General features: G+C 33.1%; 4 protein-coding genes and 2 pseudogenes across 4 annotated transcripts; 2 read left to right on the top strand and 4 right to left on the bottom strand.

Moving 5' to 3' along the window:
• The first annotated feature begins 6 nt into the window (after window positions 1–6).
• Window positions 7–1,694, top strand: LOC130504846 (protein SRC2-like; annotated as a pseudogene).
• Window positions 1,695–4,136: 2,442 nt separating this feature from the next.
• LOC108848579 (protein SRC2 homolog) lies at window positions 4,137–5,430 on the top strand (annotated as a pseudogene).
• An 80-nt stretch (window positions 5,431–5,510) lies between these two features.
• LOC108848580 (pentatricopeptide repeat-containing protein At4g15720) lies at window positions 5,511–7,437 on the bottom strand. The gene has a single exon (XM_018621974.2). It carries the CDS (start codon window positions 7,401–7,403, stop codon window positions 5,559–5,561), a length of 1,845 nt encoding a protein of 614 aa, XP_018477476.2. The 5' UTR covers window positions 7,404–7,437; the 3' UTR covers window positions 5,511–5,558.
• A 2,204-nt stretch (window positions 7,438–9,641) lies between these two features.
• On the bottom strand, window positions 9,642–10,301 carry LOC108852127 (monothiol glutaredoxin-S4). The gene has a single exon (XM_018625626.2). It carries the CDS (start codon window positions 10,173–10,175, stop codon window positions 9,867–9,869), a length of 309 nt encoding a protein of 102 aa, XP_018481128.1. The 5' UTR covers window positions 10,176–10,301; the 3' UTR covers window positions 9,642–9,866.
• Window positions 10,302–12,282: 1,981 nt separating this feature from the next.
• On the bottom strand, window positions 12,283–13,532 carry LOC108853407 (uncharacterized). Its single transcript, XM_056999442.1, has 3 exons — window positions 13,169–13,532; window positions 12,415–12,674; window positions 12,283–12,315 (listed from the first exon to the last, which is right to left on the bottom strand). The coding sequence occupies exons 1-3, from the start codon at window positions 13,530–13,532 to the stop codon at window positions 12,283–12,285; spliced, it is 657 nt and encodes a 218-aa protein (XP_056855422.1).
• A 1,368-nt stretch (window positions 13,533–14,900) lies between these two features.
• On the bottom strand, window positions 14,901–17,203 carry LOC108852459 (CASP-like protein 1E1). The gene is made up of 2 exons (XM_018625964.2): window positions 16,800–17,203; window positions 14,901–15,362 (listed from the first exon to the last, which is right to left on the bottom strand). Exons 1-2 carry the CDS (start codon window positions 17,039–17,041, stop codon window positions 15,032–15,034), a joined length of 573 nt encoding a protein of 190 aa, XP_018481466.2. The 5' UTR covers window positions 17,042–17,203; the 3' UTR covers window positions 14,901–15,031.
• Between the last annotated feature and the right edge of the window lie 1,894 nt (window positions 17,204–19,097).

Genomic DNA, 19,097 nt, shown 5'->3' with positions numbered 1-19,097 from the left:
TCAGGATTGGATAACGCCACAGAGAACCCAACTCTTGAGCTCAAAATCACATCAGCTAGTGTCGACCATATCGATGCCACAGACAAGATTGACGTATACGCTGTCATTTCGATAAACGGCAGCGCTACTCAAAAGAAACGATCGGCCAAAACACCCATTGACTACGACGGCGGTTCAAATCCGACGTGGAATCACACCGTCAAATTCTCCTTCGACGAGAGAGAAGCCAACGAAGGCTTACTGAATATCAAGGTGGAGTTGTATAGCTATTGGCTCGAAGATGAGAATGACGTGTCTCTAGGAGAAGTCAACGTTCCGGTTCAAGAGCTTCTTGCTACAAATCCTCTTCCACCGTTTTCTAACGGTGACGTCAGAAAAAATGAAGCCGGTGACTTATCCTGTCAAGTTCATCGGAGAAACAAAACCAAATGGAAAACTAAGCCTCTCGTACCGTTTCAAACCGGCACCGGTTAATGATCTGTATCCTATACCGCCAGAACCGGTTTATTTGCCACCTTTTGTCCAACCACGGTTACACAAACCTAGATCCAGCAAGATTGGGCCAGCCTGTTATATATACCCCTCAGTGTCAGACTCAAACCACCGTGACAGAGCTTGCGATAGAGCTCGTGATCAAATCCGCCACAACATCAGAAACGTCAACGTGTTCGATGACATGGACGTATATGCTTCCGTTATGATCTGTGAGGGCAAGACAACAAAGCATAAGACCAAAACCCCTATCGCCTATTCTGGCTTTAAATTTCCAGCTTGGAACCACCCCGTTAAGTTTTCCCTGGGCGAGGAAAAGTTAGCTCGGGAAGACCGTTTTAGCCTCGTCGTGGAGTTGATGAGCCACCGACCGGTAATGGGAGATAAACATATTGGAAACGTGAGTGTCCAGATTCAAGAACTTATTGGTTCTAATCCACCGTCGCCATCTACTGACGTTAATATTAACGATATGAAGTTGGTTACGCGCAAGGTGGGAGGTGTGTACGGGGAAGGAACCCTAAGCCTCACATATAGGTTTCTTGAGAAGCAAGTTACAATTCCAATTGTGCCAGGCACAGCACCCCAACCTTTTATTATGTATGTACCAGTCCCACATCATCCCTATGGATCAGCAAACCCGGTTCATGGTGCTTCCGGTTAAATGGCTGTTCACCCAGGGGTAAATGTTGGGCCAAGTAACGGTCAAGTACCAATTTATATGCCGCAACTGCAGCCGCAACCACAACCGCAAGTCCAATTACCACCACAAAAGTTGCAGACTCAACCACAACCTCAGATTCAGCAGCAGCCTCAACTTCAGCAACCACTAGCACAACGCCCGACACAATCACAGGCGCAAGGGCAAGGAGTACGGCCACAAGTGAAGCCACAAGGAGGGAGTGTGAGTGTCGCAGCCCTAGGACTAGGGGCGGCATTCGGACGAGTATTAGGAGGAGCTATACTGAATGAAATAATTTCTGAAGAAGTAAACCTCTTCGAAGTTTAAGCTTGAGCCTTGAGGGTCTGGTTCTTTTCATAAGTTATAAATCATACAAATGACTAGTCCATTGCATTGAATGTTCAGTTGTTGCGATTTCAAGTTTCGTTTCTTTTTTCCTTTTATGTTTGGTATTTGGTTTCTTCGCTTGTTTGCTCTATGAAAAGTTGAATTTGAAAGGTTACTCGAGAGACCGTGTGAATTGTTGTAGTCAGTATGTGTTGGCCCGTTTATTTTTTAGTGAAAATTAAATTCTGAAAAGCAGATATATTTTTGTTTTATATTTTATTTTAGAAATTTAATTTTCATATTTATATTTTAATTGTATTCATATTTGTGTAAAATATTTTTTTTTAAATGATTAATAATTTTTTTAAATAATTGTATTAAAATAGTTGGATTAAACCTATATCAATAGATACACAAGATTGATCAGTTATTTAGAACCGAGCTTCCTCTCTCCATCAAGACAACCCCAAACTCGCAAGTACCCTCCTACAAATGTGGTTTCTTATGCCACACTCCTCCACTCAAGACCGTCAAGCGACAACGCACCATCAAAATTAATGGTTCAACTAATGTCTTTCAGCTTGATTTTAATTCTTTTTTTTTTGATAAACAGATTTTTAAGTTATAATAGTTACTTTCTAATTCAAGGTCCTTTGTAACGTAAAACTTTTTCATTCTTCTGCATCATTCAATAACGAATATCCATCAAGAAAAATAAAGTAGTTCTCGTTTCTTATATAGAATATCCAAAATACCAAGTCTTATACATTGTTGATCCGAACTATGTCCATGTATTTTTAATCTCTCTCTCTTCCCTTCTGTTCGCCTGGTAGTTGCCTTATGTAATGTAAATTTGTGTTAGTGGAACACCACTCAACATAGACATGTTTACTCTTTTTTTTTTTCAAAGACATGTTTACTCTATTTCTTTGAAATTGTCTTCTTTTTCTTTTGATTAAAATATATACATCTATTCTATTAAAATAGAATCACTAAAAAAACACCGTAAAAAAATCATAATATGAATTTACCATTAATTATTTATTAGACTTTGATCCGTGTGAATGCGCGGATGTATTTTTCAAAATATGTTGCTATTTATTAAAAATTAATTAATTAATAAAAAATCAAATTCATTAATTTATTAACAAAAAATCAAAATTCATATAATCTTCCAAACTAAAAATAATTGTGTAATTTTCTAAATATCTCTTGATCAAATATACAATTTTGAAATAAATTAATGTTTCAACTTCAAAATAATAATATTCCAAATTTAAAAAAATAAAGCATAGATGATAAAGTATGATTTTTGAAATGCAACACGAAAAACAAAAAGTAATATAAAAGTAGTATAATCTTTTGAAATCTTAATTTAATACCATATTCAAAAATATTATATATCCATAAAATTTACTAAAATAATATGATAGGTATATATAGAGTTTACTAAAATAGTAAGGCTAAATTATTTAAACAGATCAAAGTATTTGCTTATAAATTTTGTAATATAATAAAATGATAGATGCTAAAGTATATTTTTAACTACATCATGGAAATATAAATTGTTCTAAATAATATTCTTTTCATATAACTATATAAATTTTAAAAATTTATTGTATGAAACTAGAAAAATATAATAACAAAATATTTTTAAGGTGATTATCTATTTGATTATTTTAAATTTATGATTTATTATACCAAAAAATATACTAGTATATAATAAATAACAAAGTAAAATGTATAAAAAAATCATTATATATTTATAATGTCGAATAAGAAAACTAAACAATATAATTTTAGAACGTTTATGATATATAAAAATTATAAATTTATAAATAAAAATATCCGAATGGGTTAATTACTTTTAATACATATACTTTTGAAATTGTCTGAATAGATGATTTGACCATCATTTAACATATGTTGATAAAAAAATAGAGACCATCATATATATATATATATATATTTATTTTAAAATATATACATGTACTTTAATGTTTGCCAAATATAGAGATATAATACAAAAATTTTAGTTTTCTGTAGACCTATAGATTACTTAAATATGAATTAATAGTTTAAGTGGTTACAATTCTGATTACCTATAATTTTTACAAAACAAAGATATTTGTATTGTTTTAATTTAGTAGTCTATAATCAGTAAAAGCTCAAAAACAATTATTTTAATGTTCATTATATTTTATCACTGTGATAAACTTCCATATCTTTTATTATAGTTTGTTCGTTCTAGTTTTCTATCGTCTTCAATACGACCAAATATTATATATATATATATATATATATATTTATAGCACATCTATATATGTTTTTGACACTTTTGGTGAGCTCTGTTGCAAGAATTAGCTTTATTTTATCCAGGTACCGTTAGTTAGTGGTGGGAGTGAGTTGGTTTTTACCCAAAACAAACTCTTGTTTTGTACCTACAACATGGACGGTTTGTTATTTTTCTATAATTTGAAGTACATATAAATATATAACTACAGTTGACTCGAGATATGACACCCATTTTATCCTTATATAACTTTTTGTAACATTATAATTAGAAATGTCCTCACGCAAACTTGTATATATATATCTTTTTCTTATTTTACATTTTCGAAGAGAGTACAAGACAAAACTTTCTTAATATGGCTACCTTGCAGTTGCAAAGAGCCATAGAGAGCCCAACACTTGAGCTTAAAATTGTATCAGCCAGTGACCTAAGCCATGTTGATGCCGCAGACAAGATGGACGTATACGCCATCGTTTCAATCAACGGCGAACCTACTCAAAAGACACAAGCGGCCAAAACGCCCATTGACTACGACGGTGGTTTCAATCCGACATGGAATCACACCATCAAATTTTCGTTCAACGAAGAAGCAGCCCTTGAAGGCCTATTGACCCTCAAAGTCGAGTTATTCAGCTACTGGCTCGAAGGGAGGGATGACCTATATTTAGGAGAAGTCAACGTCTCCGTTCAAGAGCTTCTCCGTGCAAACGGTAACGTCAATAATAAAATGAAGTCGTTGACTTGCCCTATCAAACTCACAGACGGAGGAGGATGTGGCAACGCAAGGTTGAGCATCTTGTACCGGTTTAAACCAGCACCGGTTGAGGATCATACCCCATCGATTGGTCAACCGGTTTATCCAAACCCCGATCCAGGTCATCATCAGCTGGTTGTATATTCGCCTAGAGTTCAAACGGGCCGCACAACGAAAATGGTCCTAGAGGTCGTGATCAAACACGCCAAGGACATCAGAGACGTCAACGCCTTTTCGGTGATGGACGTATACGCATCCGTTGCTATCCTCAAGGACAGGAAGGTGAAGGACAGGATCAACACCCCTGTCGATTTCGCCGCGGATACAAACCCAAAGTTGAACCATAGGGTTAAGTTTTCTCTCGATGAGAAGTTAGCTCAAGAAGGGCGTTTGATCCTCCTCGTTGAGATGATGAGCCACAGGCCTTTTCTTGGTGATAAGGAGATCGGATTCGTTAGGCTTCCGGTTCAACAGCTGTTAGCTTCGAACCCACCTGTTCCGTTAAAAAACGGTGAGGTAACGGTATGAAGTTGGAGACGCACGCTTTACGGGTCCTTATGGGAAAAAGGGTGTCGTGAGCTTCACGTATAGGTTTCTTACGGAACAAGTTACATTGTCAACGGTTCTTCCAACACCATCAACCACAACATCCCAACCATATATATATCTACCGGTCTCGCCTCACTCATATGCGTCGTTGGATCCGGTTCAGGTGACCTCGAGTTACGTGTCTGTTCAGCAAGGTGGAAATGCTGGTCCAAGCAATGGTTTAGTACCAGTTTATATGCCAACGCCATATCAACCACATGTCTATCCGCAGCCACCACCACAACTATAGCAGCTTTCCTCGGTCACCACTGGATACACAAGAAGCATACTCTGTCGTACCCGTGCTTTTTTTCTTTTTTGTTAATTCATCTCTCCTTTTTATTTTTAGTGAGTGTAATATAAAATGTTCTTAAATGTGAAGTTTAAAAGAACAAAAGAGTTTAGAAATGTTAAAAAAAAATTCACCAAAAATCACGGCAAGTGCAAGATCCATCCTTAAAGCAATGAAACCTATTCACATCTCTAACAACAATTTCCCTCTCCACAATCTCACTGATCACCTTGAAAGCTTCATGACAATCTCTGCACATCCTCAAGTTGTTCATAATCCTAATCGTCGGTCCTGAAGGCAAATGTATCAATCCAAAGGCTAAAGCCAACCTCTCACAATGCAAACTCACAATTTCCTCTTTGGCTTCTTCATCAACATCAACAAAAACCGATGAACTTATGATCATACTACTACTACTTCCACCCCTGTGTCCTCTCTCCTTCATTCTCTTCTCTAGCTCCTTCATAAACCTCACAATCTCACCGCTCTCATCACACGACAAATCCCCAGCATGAAAAGCATAAACCGAGTCCTTAATCTCAATCCAGCTACAAGCTCGTTCTTTCACGTTTCCACCACGTTTCATCTCCAAACGAAGAGACTCTGAATCTTCCCACCCTCCAGCTAAAGCATAAGCATTGGATAACGCAACATACGCACTCGTCACTTGCTGATTAGACTGTATTAACCGCTTGCTCGCCTCGCCAACAATATCAACTCTTCCATGCAACCTACCAGCTGAAAGAAGAGCTCCCCACAAAAGCGCACCTTGCTCTGCTCCAACTTCAATAGTTTTCGCCAGAGCGTAAGCTTCATCAACACGGCCGAATCTCCCGAGCATGTCAACAACACAAGTGTAATGCCTCGGATCAGGAACCACACCGTGCTTCTCAGCCATCGAATTCAAGTATCCTAGCCCTTCAGTGACTAAACCCGAATGGCTACAAGCGTGTAACACACCGAGTAACGTTACGTAGTTAGGCTTTATCCTCTTCGCAACCATTTCTTCGAATAGTTGTAGCGCTTCTTCTCCGAGTCCATGCTTTGCCTTTGCCATGATCATAGACGTGTAGGAGATCACAGAGTGACAGCAAATCCTCCAGAAGATCTTCTCCGCACAGCTTAGCGACCCACATTTCGCGTACATATCTAGAAGCGACGTAGCAACCACATGGTTTCTTTCGTAACCACCGTGAGTAACTACACCGTGAGCAACTCTACCCCATTGTAGCCTACCTAAACTAGAGCAAGCACTGATAACACTAGCCAGCATAAACTGATTCGGTCTCTCAAAAGTAGCGTTGAATGATCTAAACAACTGAACAGCCTCATGTCCACGAGCGTTCTGCGCATAAGCAGTGATCATCGATGTCCAAGAAACAACGTTTCTCCCACACCCAATCATCGAGTCGAAAACCCGTCTAGCGGTTTCCACGTCGTTGCATTTCCCATACATGTCAAGAAGAGAGGAACTCACCACAGTGTTGCTTCTTCTCCCGGACATCTCAAGACGGGCGTGGATGCTTTTCCCGATTCTTGGTTCCGCCAAAGCAGAACAGGCTTTAAAGACACTCGCGTAGGTGAACTCGTTGGGGGCTACAGATTTGTCTTCGTGCATCTGCTGGAAGATAGACAGAGCAGTTTGAGGTTGACCCGTGTCGTTAAACCCAGAGATAACCGAAGTCCAGGAGACAACATTTGGTTCAGGCATTTCATCGAACAGCTTGCGTGCAGTGTTGGTTTCTCTGAGCTTGACATAGCTGTTTATGAGGCGATTTATAGTGAAAGTGTCACTCGCGAACCCAAGTTTGAGAATTGAACTTTTCAATGAGTTCGTGAGAAAGAGATGGGTAGATTCTGAAAGCTTGTGGACCAAGAAAGCTTTACTTTTGAGATGGAAGAAATCGTTTTGGGAGATGGGGAACGAAGAGCTCGCAGGGGCAAAACGGACATTTTGTAGAAACCTTTTATTCATTGGTCTACGCTCTCACACTCATGCTGCTGTGTGATTTATAACAGAGAATATTTTTTTTTTTTGGGTCAAAATCTATGTTACATGGAAATAGAAGCGGAATCGTGTGGAAACGTAGAAGCTAATTTTTTCAAAAACTCAGGAAGCAAAAACGTGTCAGAAGCGTATATTTATATATGTATGTATACACATATTAAAATATAAAAGATTACAAATATGACTAACAATTATATGATTCAAATAAAAAAATATTCATTTATAATAATTTTAAATGATTTCATGTTAAAAGTGTGAAACTATACATAAACTAAGTTTATAAAATAATTATTCTACTAATTATTTTTAATATTTCGTAAATAATTAACATAATATATTTGAATATAGACTATATATCTCTAATAAACTCTCAGTGCATAAAGACAATATATAGTATTAGTTTTAATGCTTGTATATTTATATTCTCTATTTCACTATTATATAAAAACAATGTTTTTCTATTTTTATTTATTTATGATATTGTATTTTCTTAAAAACGGAAGCGTGATTCTAAAATAGAATTGTAAGCTTCCAATATATTTTTAAAGAGGTATTTTTGGAAGCGCATTGGAAGCGAGATTCCGAGAGCTTCCACAAGCTTCTGATTCCGATTCCGATTTCCAAACGGGAAGCGTACGTCCGACAAAGCTTCCATGCAACCTTGGTCAAAATAACCGAGAAATTGTATAACCATAAAATATAAATAAACATTAGAACAAATTGAGAAATTATGATAATTGGTATGACTATGTAATATATTAGTGTAATATACTAACTAATGTAAGATACGATCGTTCCATTGCTTTATTGGGCTTTCCATTTAATGGAACTTGGGCCGACAAAAAACTCTCATATGAGTAGTTTAATTCCCATTTTGAAATTGATTGCCTATATTCCCCATCAAGATATCAAATAATCATGATAAAAATATAGAAAATATTTTAGCAAAAAAAAAGAAGTATAAAGAGTCAAATTGCCTTAAAGAGAAATTTGTATCTTCATAAATGTTCCTAAACTACATAAATAAAGAATCATTAACTCATGGATTATACATAAGACTTGTATTTTTATCTTGTGGATGGTAGCCTGGATTGATTTCTATAAAGTTAAATACATAATTATAATTTTATTTAAAAATATAAAGTTTTAAAGGTTTTCCTATACTATTAAAAGAAACATTATGCTATTATGTGTGATTACATAAATAGATGTCACTCAAACTAACATTATGTATTTTATTAAGCACATATTGTTAATATTAAACAGTGGTTTTAAAATAGGACCGACTAGTTAACCGAAAATATCTTGAGTCATTGTGGTTCGACCGGATTCAAACCGGAGGCTAAACCATATTTAATAATATTTTGTAAATAATATACATATTTTACAAAAATAGATTATATCGAATAAAATGTTTAACTAGTCATAAAGTTTAGAAAAACTTAAAATAACTATTAAAATGTAACAAAGTTAATAAAATAATTTAATAGTTTAAATCTAAAATCAGTATGAAAAGAACATTTAAATTTAATTCTTAGATCTTATCATTTTAAACCTTCATCACCTTATTAAAAATTTATACAAACATTAGTTAAAAATTATACTTTGAAATATAAATTTCACAGACATTAATGTTTCAATTATTAAAGTTTTCAAAACAAGTGATCATCAGTTAAAATCTAAACAAAGTGAGAAATAGACAAAATCAATATTTAACATGAAAATTAAACTTTGTGAATCTTGTGATTTACGAATTGTAGAGACGTCTAAAGAAAAAAAAACAAAAGTCACTACTTTATTAAATTTTAGTAGATCATATTTTTACTTTAAAAGAAAAAAATAATTATTTTACTAACAAAATTTTGGTTTATATATAAATTGAAGTTAGGTCGGTTCATTGGATCGTTGGTTTATGGATTTTTGACGGTTCGATAGGGGTTTTTGACGGTTCGATAGGAGATCGGTTCAGTTTTAGCTAAGTTTTGACACTAACTCAATCCGGATTGTTGTTGGTTCATGGTTTAATCCGGTCCGACTGTCGATCCGGTCCGGGTCTAAAAACACCGATATTAAGCAAAATTTTAGGATAAAGTTGGATTATAATTACGATTGGATTGAGCCATTCGGTTGCACTATGTATATTAATCGGGATTGAGCACCGAAGTTTTAAAAGATGTATATAGAAAAGAGAAGGAAAATGCCATAGGAAAGACTCAAGCTGCCTTTAATAATTGCACGTTTTAAAAATAGGTACATTCATAATTTATCTCATCAAAACTTAGAAAGATTTAGTTAAAATATATGTGTGGATGATCTAATTTTTTAGTTTCATCTTGTTCTTACAAAATATTAGAATAATTTGCAAGGTACATACTTAGGCTAGGTGACTAAGTGACTTGATGCGGATTTTTCTATTGTGTGCGTTTATTATCAAACCCATAGCGCTCCAACGCGCTTAAGCATTGGGACGAGAGAGCGATTGAGATGAAGACTCATGACTTGATTGGCTCCACCAACGAGTTGGGCTCCTATGAACACCACAGGAACAGTCGGGCTGCAGCCTAGCTGAGCTAGTGCTTGTTCTATCTCCTTACCTCTGTTGATCTCATCTAATTCATAGATCGTTGGGTTCACGCCAAAGTCGACGAAGAGAGTCTTGATTGAGTGGGACATGCAGCACGAGTTCTTGCTGAAGATCACAACAGGTTTCTCGGATACCATCTTTTGTAGCTTCTCCATCGGTGATAAAATTATGGTTTTTGAAAGAATTAATTTCCTTTTAGGATATGGAAAATTTTAAGGGGAAATGTGGAAACTGGAAAGCTTTAGGAAATTTGGGACCAAAATGAGAGAAGTGACTTTGAATTCTTGTGTGTTGATGTGTTAAGATCGACTATAAGTGTTCCTATATATAGCAACTTCGCAAATGCATGCAGACAACTGAAAATGAAGATTCTATGCTATTGTTCGAATCCTTGGTTCTGTTATTTTGGGGATATTATGTACGTGTCTGGTTTTCAATAGTATTAAGAGTTTCCACATTTTTAAAAAATAATAAAAGAATGTTAAGATGGTGGGAATATGTAAAAAGTTGGAGTTATGGTCGGTTGAGTTACTCGTGGCTCTTACAAACTAAAGGATCAAAAAAGGTTATCAACTGTGAAATGGACAAAATAGTGTTTGAGTCTTCTTTATAAAAGGATATAACAAAATCTTAGCTGTGAAGAATAATATGATACGGACGAATCATGTGATGTTTATATGTAGTACGGTCTTTCAATTTATTGAGCTGTAAAAGAACTGCAGTATCGCATTTTCTTATATCGCATTATTTAGTTTGTTAAACATTCTTGAAACTGGAATAATTTAAAGATAGCTTCCAATCTTTTAGTTTGATACGAAAGAACTTTTATTTTCTATCAGTTACAAAAAAAAAAACTTTTATTTTCTAATATAACTATTTTGTGCAACTAAGTACTGATATAACTATATGTTGTGACAAAGTGAAAAATATAATTGTTCAATTTTTTTTTTACTAAATATAATTGTCAATGTTTTGTGATTTTTGTTCTATTTAATTATTTTTGTAACTGGTATTTTACTCAAATGATGGGCAAAAATATTCTAAGCTAGCCCATTCAATCTTGATTTTTATAAATTGTTGTGCTGAAAATTCGATGTTCCATAAAAATTTGATCGTTGCCACCCCTTTGAAATAGTTTTAACTTTTAGATACGTCTTAGATAAAAGTTTCCAGCTCCATTGCTTCTTCAATATTTGTGAGATCAGAGATCGCATGATATTATCTTAATAATCCTGACCACTTGTGAGAAAAAGGTAAACTATGTGGTTCCGTTTTAGCCTTATCGTCATGCATGAAGTTCGAATATTACGGTGTCAAGCCTCAAGAATCAATCCAACTTGAGCTTTATTCCCTATTCTATGAATAAAAGTTATGTTAAGTCAAACTCATGGCTACGAAGATGGATTTGATAGCGAAGCAGTATCCCAAAATAAAACAACTGAAATGCTAAGTCACATTTTTTATTTTGCGCCTTTCAATGATTTTAGAAACTCATGATTTTAATGGTGGCCCAATGTTGATCTCAAGAGTCGTTATTCTCATATCAAGATAAAAGTTTATTATGATTTTCAGCGTACGTGATTCACGTACCGACACATATACGTACATAATATGCAAAATCACATCTTAATTGTTCCACAACTGGCCCGTACCGTCCTTTTTTTTTTTGAACAACTGATAATTTATATAAAGCAGAAGAAAAGGAGTGGCAATCTAACAAAATTGCTAATATGGTATTAGAATCCAATTCTTTACACACTTTGGCGTAATAGTTAGAATGTAATATTCTACAATGGGGTTGAACAATCACTTCCAAAAAACTTTGTTATGGATAGTGAAGAATTTAGTGATGGATTGATCCAAATTCAAAAATTTCTTTAATTTGATAATCTTGTATACAACTTGCAGCTAATTTTCACGTCTGGCCAGCTAGATAACAATCACCTAACGCATATTATGTTGTTGTTTTTTTGGAATAGGACGATTGTATATAATTAATAGTTAACGCTTAATATATCATAAAATTAAAACCATACAAAATAAAGTAGTTATTTTATACCTTTGATAGCTAATGAAACTGATAAAGTTTCAAAATTTGTGTTTCCCACCAAAAGTTATAAATATGTTTAAACGAAACAAAATACAATCCCTTGAATATCGTTTTTCAAATATAATACTAAATAAAGAAACAATAGATTGGATTTTGTGGTGCATCGAGTGTTTTTATAAATGGAATAAAGTTAATCGATATGTTTGTTTTGTTCATGCCGACCCAACTTCCTTTGCCAGATTTTCCTACACAACCCCAAAACGAATAGGCAAGTTATGTAAGAGATTTCTTATATCATAACAACTATGATATCAAACTAATTACCATAAATTTAACTTTTATACCTCTACATGATCAACTTTATCTTCGTCCTTTAAAACTGGAACTTCATCGTTTTCTGTGGACGCAGTTTCTACGTTTTCTACGGCCACATTCTCTGTAGTTAAAGTATCTTGAAGTTCTGATTCTGCTGTTACCGGAGTTTGTACATCTGGTTTTAGTTCTTCAGTCTCGGGAGGTGAAATTTCAGCGTCGCCGTCACCCGAAATTTTATCGTCAATACTTTTTTCCTCTTCGACCACCGGCTCAATATCACCTTCTTCTGCTATTCAAACCAAAAAAAAAACATATGCGTCAATGTTTTCTACACAACACACAGTACAACTCTGAAGGAGAAAATATACTTATTATCTATATCAGCCGTATAATTTCTATATAAAATTACAGTAAAACATCGACTTAGTTTCACAACTGCAACATATTACTTCAAAATTATAAACCGCATGGAAATGAAGAAACTATGACAAGATATAGGACTTTTTTCGTTAAATAACCAAAATTTTGTTTAAATTTTGCAAATGAAAACCAAAACAACATAAAAAATCATACAATGACAAAATGTAAGTAGGAAATGATTTTCTTGCGTGTGATTTTAAAATGTAAATAACGTGATATAATATAAAACAAACATGATCTTCGTCAAATACTTATTTTCAAAATATTGTCACAGATGAACTAATTTACTTACGATTTTCTTGTCCGATCTAGTTTTCAAAGAAGAGAGTATCAGCATGTAATTAGATTATATTATTTACGTACCATTTTGTTCATCCACAATCAATACGCTCTCATTTACGTCGTTGGATGTTTCCTCCGTCACAATATTTTCTGGCACTATGGCCATTACCGGCGGCAAAATGGTGGTTTCCTTTTCCTCTGACTTCTCACCACAATCTACTTCAGCTTCTTTTTCCTTTGATTTCTTGGCATTGTTTTCCAAGGTGATATCTGGCCGGTCTGCAGAAACCGCAGCGGCCACGTCGGTGGGTTTCTGACATTGGCAGCTTTCTTGTTTTTTAATTGTCTCATTTTCTTTACCCTTCACTGATTCAGATTCTAAGGGTTTTCTGATCGTCCTGGTGTTTCCCGTAACAACATCGTGTTTCGATTTTCCACAGCCCATTTTTCTGTAATTAAATAAGTTAACGATTTTATGAAGTAAAAAACAATGTGTTGATGGAAAGGATGAATCTTTTTGATGGATCTTTATTGAGGCAGATTTACGTGAACGATAAACCAATTCCAGTTATTGTTGGTTTTTTCGCGTTGTGATATTCGCTTTTGTTAGAAAATGTTTCTTTTTTTTCTTCTTTTTAGATGTTGTTCGGTGTTCCAAACTTAAGGCTATACCATTTTTCTCAAAAGAAATTAAAATTATTTAGTTTTCTGTTTTTTTATTAATAGAATAGATATGTTATATTTAGTCAGAGAGACATGTGAGGCATCCTAAAATAAAATTATTGAGGGACAAATAGACAATACCTTTTTAAATATATAAACAGATTGTTCTTTATTAATTATTATACTACAAAGAAATTTGAAACTAAAAGCTGTTGTATTGTATTGATTGAAAATTTTAGCCTTTCTTTGTCAAAAAAAAAACTTTTAGCCTTTTATTTTTAAAAAAGTATTTATTGAAACGGAAAAATGTATGATTGGTCTAACGTGACTAGTAACGAGACTACTGTGATCGACAAAAAACGGTCGAATTTTTATTATTTGAGTGAACTGAAGCTTATGGAATTTGCTTATAAAACAGAGGTTCCACTGGTAGAGAAAATAAAGATGTGAATGCATGTTTTAGTATTAGAATACGTGAATTTGATAAAAGTAAGCAGAAAATGGTTCGACTAATCAGTTTCATGCATTCTACGGTTACTCTTTGTCTCGTTCTGTATCCTTTCGGGACTTCGCCCATAATGAGAAGAAATGTCCCCCTTTTTGTGTGTAAGCCTCGAATAGTAAAACAACATTTGAAAAGTTTTAGTAAAATTGCCAATGGTTACAACTGACATCTCTGTATATTCACTTTAGTGGGATGTTTATCCTACATAGTAAAAACATTTCCAACACATTGATATTTTCACTTCTACAATAGTATTTAGAGATGATATTGTTCCAATCTACTTATATTTCTTCTTTTTCTATTTCTTTAAGCCTTATCAATTGATCCGGTCGATTCCAAAAAACGCATTTAGTACTATAGAATGGGTTAGTCCGAAAATATACTATATTTTCTGACCCGAATTTAGAATAAGTTCCGACTAGTGATAGAAGATAAGAGATAATATTTCTTCTTCTATAATAGAGATCATTATTTTAAAGAAATACATTAGAGGATATTGTATCTTTATTATAAAGTTTTTATATTTTAGAAGAGAAAAAATAAAATACATTGAAAATGGTTTAAAGGGAAGAAAAAGTATTTTACGAAAATTGAACAAATGGTAACACCATAAGAAAACGATTTGAATTCTTACTTTTTGCTAAAGAATACGATTTGATAAAACATTAAAAGCAAATAGACAATTACACATGATAGTTGATAATGACTTGACACATCACAAACGACAAGAAACAATTAGAAACAGCAATGGCATTCGTTTTTAGGGTATTAAATTTTTAAGGAAGCTCCATAGCATCAAGAACAACAAGAAGCATAAAGACAATTGAAGCAAGAAGAGTGATGGCAACAGAAGCAGCAGCTTGGTGACAGAACTTTCCAAAGACGTTACAAACTTTCTTCCACATCACATGTTTATTCCCTTGTGAACCCATTAGCCCTATTGCACCGGCGGCTCCAGTGCCAGAAAATAGCAAACCCACCATTACTAGATCTCCTACCAAAACCGCAACTAACAACCCTTTGCTTCTTCTGCCTTTGCAGATCATCAGAACCGCTATCGAGATTGCTGCGTAACCGCAAGCTATAGCGTTTGCAGAAACGTTGTACCTACAGCATTTGTGTAATCATATACAGTATACTGCTTAATTTCTGTATTTTAACAGCAATCAATGAATTTGTCTTGGTTTTTAATTATTAAAATGTTATTTATTTATTGCTCGTCATGCCAGCTACAGTTATTGTACATTAAATTTTCAATGGACCAACATTTCTGTTTTGATTTTTTTTTCGCGGTGGTTGGACATTTATGATATGATTAAACTAATTACAAAATTAACTGTAAACTATCTATCTGTCAATGATTTATCATGATTTATATTGTTCTACATGTATGTGTATTTGTGCACGTATATGTGGACACATGTATGACTGTTACACACTGACATATAACACATAAAATCAGTAATTCACGGTAATTAAGAAAAATCAGCATTCCTTATGTGCATGCAATACATGCAGTGTATCAGATCTGTCACTTTATCCGTAGCTGTAACATTTCCAGATATGTACATGAACACGACATACATAGATTATAACTAATGTATTGTAGTGACTGAGCGGTGAGCATTTATCCCTGTTTACTAATTCAAATCAAACCGCAGCTATAACCAATTTGAACAATATTTTACTTGTAATTAAAAACTGGAATATATACAAATTAAGTAACGGAAAAAGATGCAAATAATAGGGGTGAGCACAGAGCTGATATTCAAAATTTTAAGGATATCGGTGATCCGATCCGTTCCATATTTTTCGATTCGATTCGTAATTTTCCAAATTTTCGGTGTTACGGACATCTAAGAAAACCAGAATATTTTATCGGATATCCAATTTAATCCGTCGATCCGGTAAAAAATAATGAGAAATCATTTTTGAAAACATTAAAAGAAAAGGAAAATTTAATATAAAATAATAGTAATTCATTATAAAATATTAAAAACTACATACTTTTAAAAGTTTAATGACCAAATAATTAATTTAGTGGATTAAATAACTAAAATTTTATATAGAAATATAAAATTATATATACATGTATATGCATATATACATTAAGGATCGGATCGAATATCCGTTTTTTAAATGAGTATTCGTGATTTGCTCCGTATTATCTGTTTTGATTATGAATAAAGATATCCAGATTTTTTGGATTGAATTGAAACGAATAACACATCAAATCAAATCAAATTTAACTGATGTTTTGTCCACTCTTGCAAAAATGCTGCCTTTAGTCACCACTTTAACCAGTGTCTATATCCGTGCTCTTCATGAGGACTTTTCTTACAAAAGGTCGAAGATGTTAAAAACGATAACTAATTTTAAATTTTATATTTATGAATGGTTCCGTATTATTGAATGATTAAGAAAAGAAAAACTTATCCAGAATTTAAAATTTTGATTTTTTGGTTTTAGTTAACGCATGTAAAAGTTGTGTTTGTAACAATCATGGTCGTATGTGGAAATGCGAAAGAATAGAGAGAGGCTTACACAAAGGCAGACAAGTAAGAAGCTCTGGCTGTTGTAGAGACATCAAGAGGAGGCAAAGTTGGAATAAGCTTAATAGACACAACCTTTGTTTGTTTTGCGACACCAAGTACTGTCGCAGCCACCATTGTAAGAACCAAAGCCAACACTCTCATCGTTAATTCAAGACCTTTTCTCGACCCACTCTCCCTCTTTCCTTTTTCCATTTCCATCCCGTTCATATTGTTCTTGCGCTCCTGTTCCATTGCGTCTCACTCTGAGAAAAAAGAGAGAGAGAGAGAGAGAGAGAGAGAGAGAGAGAGAGAGAGAGAGAGAGAGAGATGAGTAAAAAATGATTGCCTTTTCCCAACTTCTCAAGCTCTCGAGTATATTATATACTACTATTATTTTGCCAGAATGGTTACGCTAACTGTTTCCAGAAAAGGTATACGTTTACATAACACACCTCAAGTGTGGATAGTAATAATGATGTCTACGTGGTTTTGAGTTTATGTGGCGCAAGAGAAATTCTTGAGCTTACGAAATAAAATAAATTATATAGATACGTGGCCGAAAAATGAAGTGTGAACAAATCGTGTAAAAGAGTAACGACTTAAAAGTTAAAACAAAAGTGTGAATACATTTTTTTTTTTTTGTAACAAAGTGTGAATACATTATTCATCGAAAGTTGGGGAAAAGGAAAGACTTTGCGGAGTTTGTGACTTATTAGGGTGCTTCATTGCAAGTGTCAAATAAGGTAACATTGATATGTATACGCTACAAACTAATATTGAATCTCGATATTTTGAGCAATTCTTTTACCGTCTATTTTTCAAGAAATAAACAAATTTTATTAATAGAAAATAGAGATTACAAAGTTTAATATTCAGAATTTATGTAAAACAAAATATTACATAAATAAATATATACAATATATATTGAAAATATAATATAAAAATAATTTGATGATTTTCATGAATTGTAGTCTTACTCGATAAAGAAATTTTCAATATGCTATGTTATTTTCTTTTCATGTATTTGACATTTCTTTGCTAAAATTTAATACTATATTAAATATACAAAGAGATGATATTTCATATATATACTTAAGTAATTTATCACATCATTTCTCTGATGCATACCTTCAATAACAGATTTCCTAAAGTTAATTTTAAAAATACTGGTTCTCAAGCTAATGCTTGATTAGCTTCTATTAAGGATTTAATTCTATGTGCATATATGTTGTTAGGACATTATTGTGCGACATAAGCGAAAAGAACGCCGATGAAACTTTGATCAGATTATTCACTCTCTAATTGTTTGACTCGGTTACTGGGATGCATATTGGTAATTTCAATTCGATGTACGTTTCCAAATGCTGATCGCCAAAACTAAAGCTATCATTAGTAATATATATGTAATAATATTGTTCCGTCAAGCTACGTTCGCTCCTAAATTAAACCAGAAAACCTTCTTAAAACATCTTCCTACGTACATGTTATGGGATAGGCGTTGATATAATGGACTTAAGAAAAATGGACGTTAATAAAAATAGAGTTTAATAATAAAATTAAAATATCAGAATAATATGATTCTCTAGGTTTAAAAAAATAATAATAATAATATGACTCTCGTTCTTTCTCAAAAAAATTAATAATAATATGATTCTCGTGTTTCATTATTTTCCCACATTTTTCATTGTTTGAATTAGGCCATTCTTCGAAATAATATAGATGTTGTCTTCATTGATACAATAAGTACCAGTAAATATATTAATTCAAATTATATGTATTTATCTATTATCTGTTATTAATACTAATTGCAATAAAATACTGTTTTGAAGATAATTTTCATTTTCTGAAACTAGTTTTAGAATGAATATAATATACTTAACATATTTTATTCAGGATATATTATAGTATTCAGAACTTTGCAATAAATTCATATTGTTTTAAAAATTTGCATTGATGATGATATCATTGTTTCTAATTTTATCGAAAATTATCTAGTTTAAAGTACAATTTATAACATTTAAAAATTTATATCATTTAAAATTAATTTTGTCTGTGAAAATTCTAAAATCTAGACAATATATCTTGAAATTTTTTAATAATAAAATATGTTGGAATTTATTTTTAGATGATCCCGTATACAAAAATCATTTTAGTTATAAATAACAGCAGATTTTTATGAATTTTTTTAAAATCTTAACTTAATAAAGTAAAATTTTAAAATTAATAATGAATGATTTGAACATATAAGATCCAATACCACTAGATTTATAACACAGCTAAATTTTATTTATTGAATAACAAGAAAATA

Source organism: Raphanus sativus, unplaced genomic scaffold (genome assembly GCF_000801105.2).
Source record: "Raphanus sativus cultivar WK10039 unplaced genomic scaffold, ASM80110v3 Scaffold1822, whole genome shotgun sequence".
In the NCBI taxonomy this organism is placed as follows: domain Eukaryota; kingdom Viridiplantae; phylum Streptophyta; class Magnoliopsida; order Brassicales; family Brassicaceae; genus Raphanus; species Raphanus sativus.
Note: the sequence above shows the minus strand (reverse complement) of the source record. Positions and strands in the feature narration are given on the sequence as shown.

What these genes read in the sequence shown, in the direction of transcription:
- LOC108848580 (XM_018621974.2), bottom strand. Translation starts at nt 7,403, where the DNA reads ATGAATAAAAGGTTTCTACAAAATGTCCGTTTTGCCCCTGCGAGCTCT.
- LOC108852127 (XM_018625626.2), bottom strand. Translation starts at nt 10,175, where the DNA reads ATGGAGAAGCTACAAAAGATGGTATCCGAGAAACCTGTTGTGATCTTC.
- LOC108853407 (XM_056999442.1), bottom strand. Translation starts at nt 13,532, where the DNA reads ATGGGCTGTGGAAAATCGAAACACGATGTTGTTACGGGAAACACCAGG. An exon ending in GATTGTGGATGAACAAAATG is followed by an intron (nt 12,675 to 13,168) that starts GTACGTAAATAA and finishes TGGTTTGAATAG; the next exon opens with CAGAAGAAGGTGATATTGAG. An exon ending in ATAAAGTTGATCATGTAGAG is followed by an intron (nt 12,316 to 12,414) that starts GTATAAAAGTTA and finishes GGGGTTGTGTAG; the next exon opens with GAAAATCTGGCAAAGGAAGT.
- LOC108852459 (XM_018625964.2), bottom strand. Translation starts at nt 17,041, where the DNA reads ATGGAACAGGAGCGCAAGAACAATATGAACGGGATGGAAATGGAAAAA. An exon ending in TCTTACTTGTCTGCCTTTGT is followed by an intron (nt 15,363 to 16,799) that starts GTAAGCCTCTCT and finishes CAAATGCTGTAG; the next exon opens with GTACAACGTTTCTGCAAACG.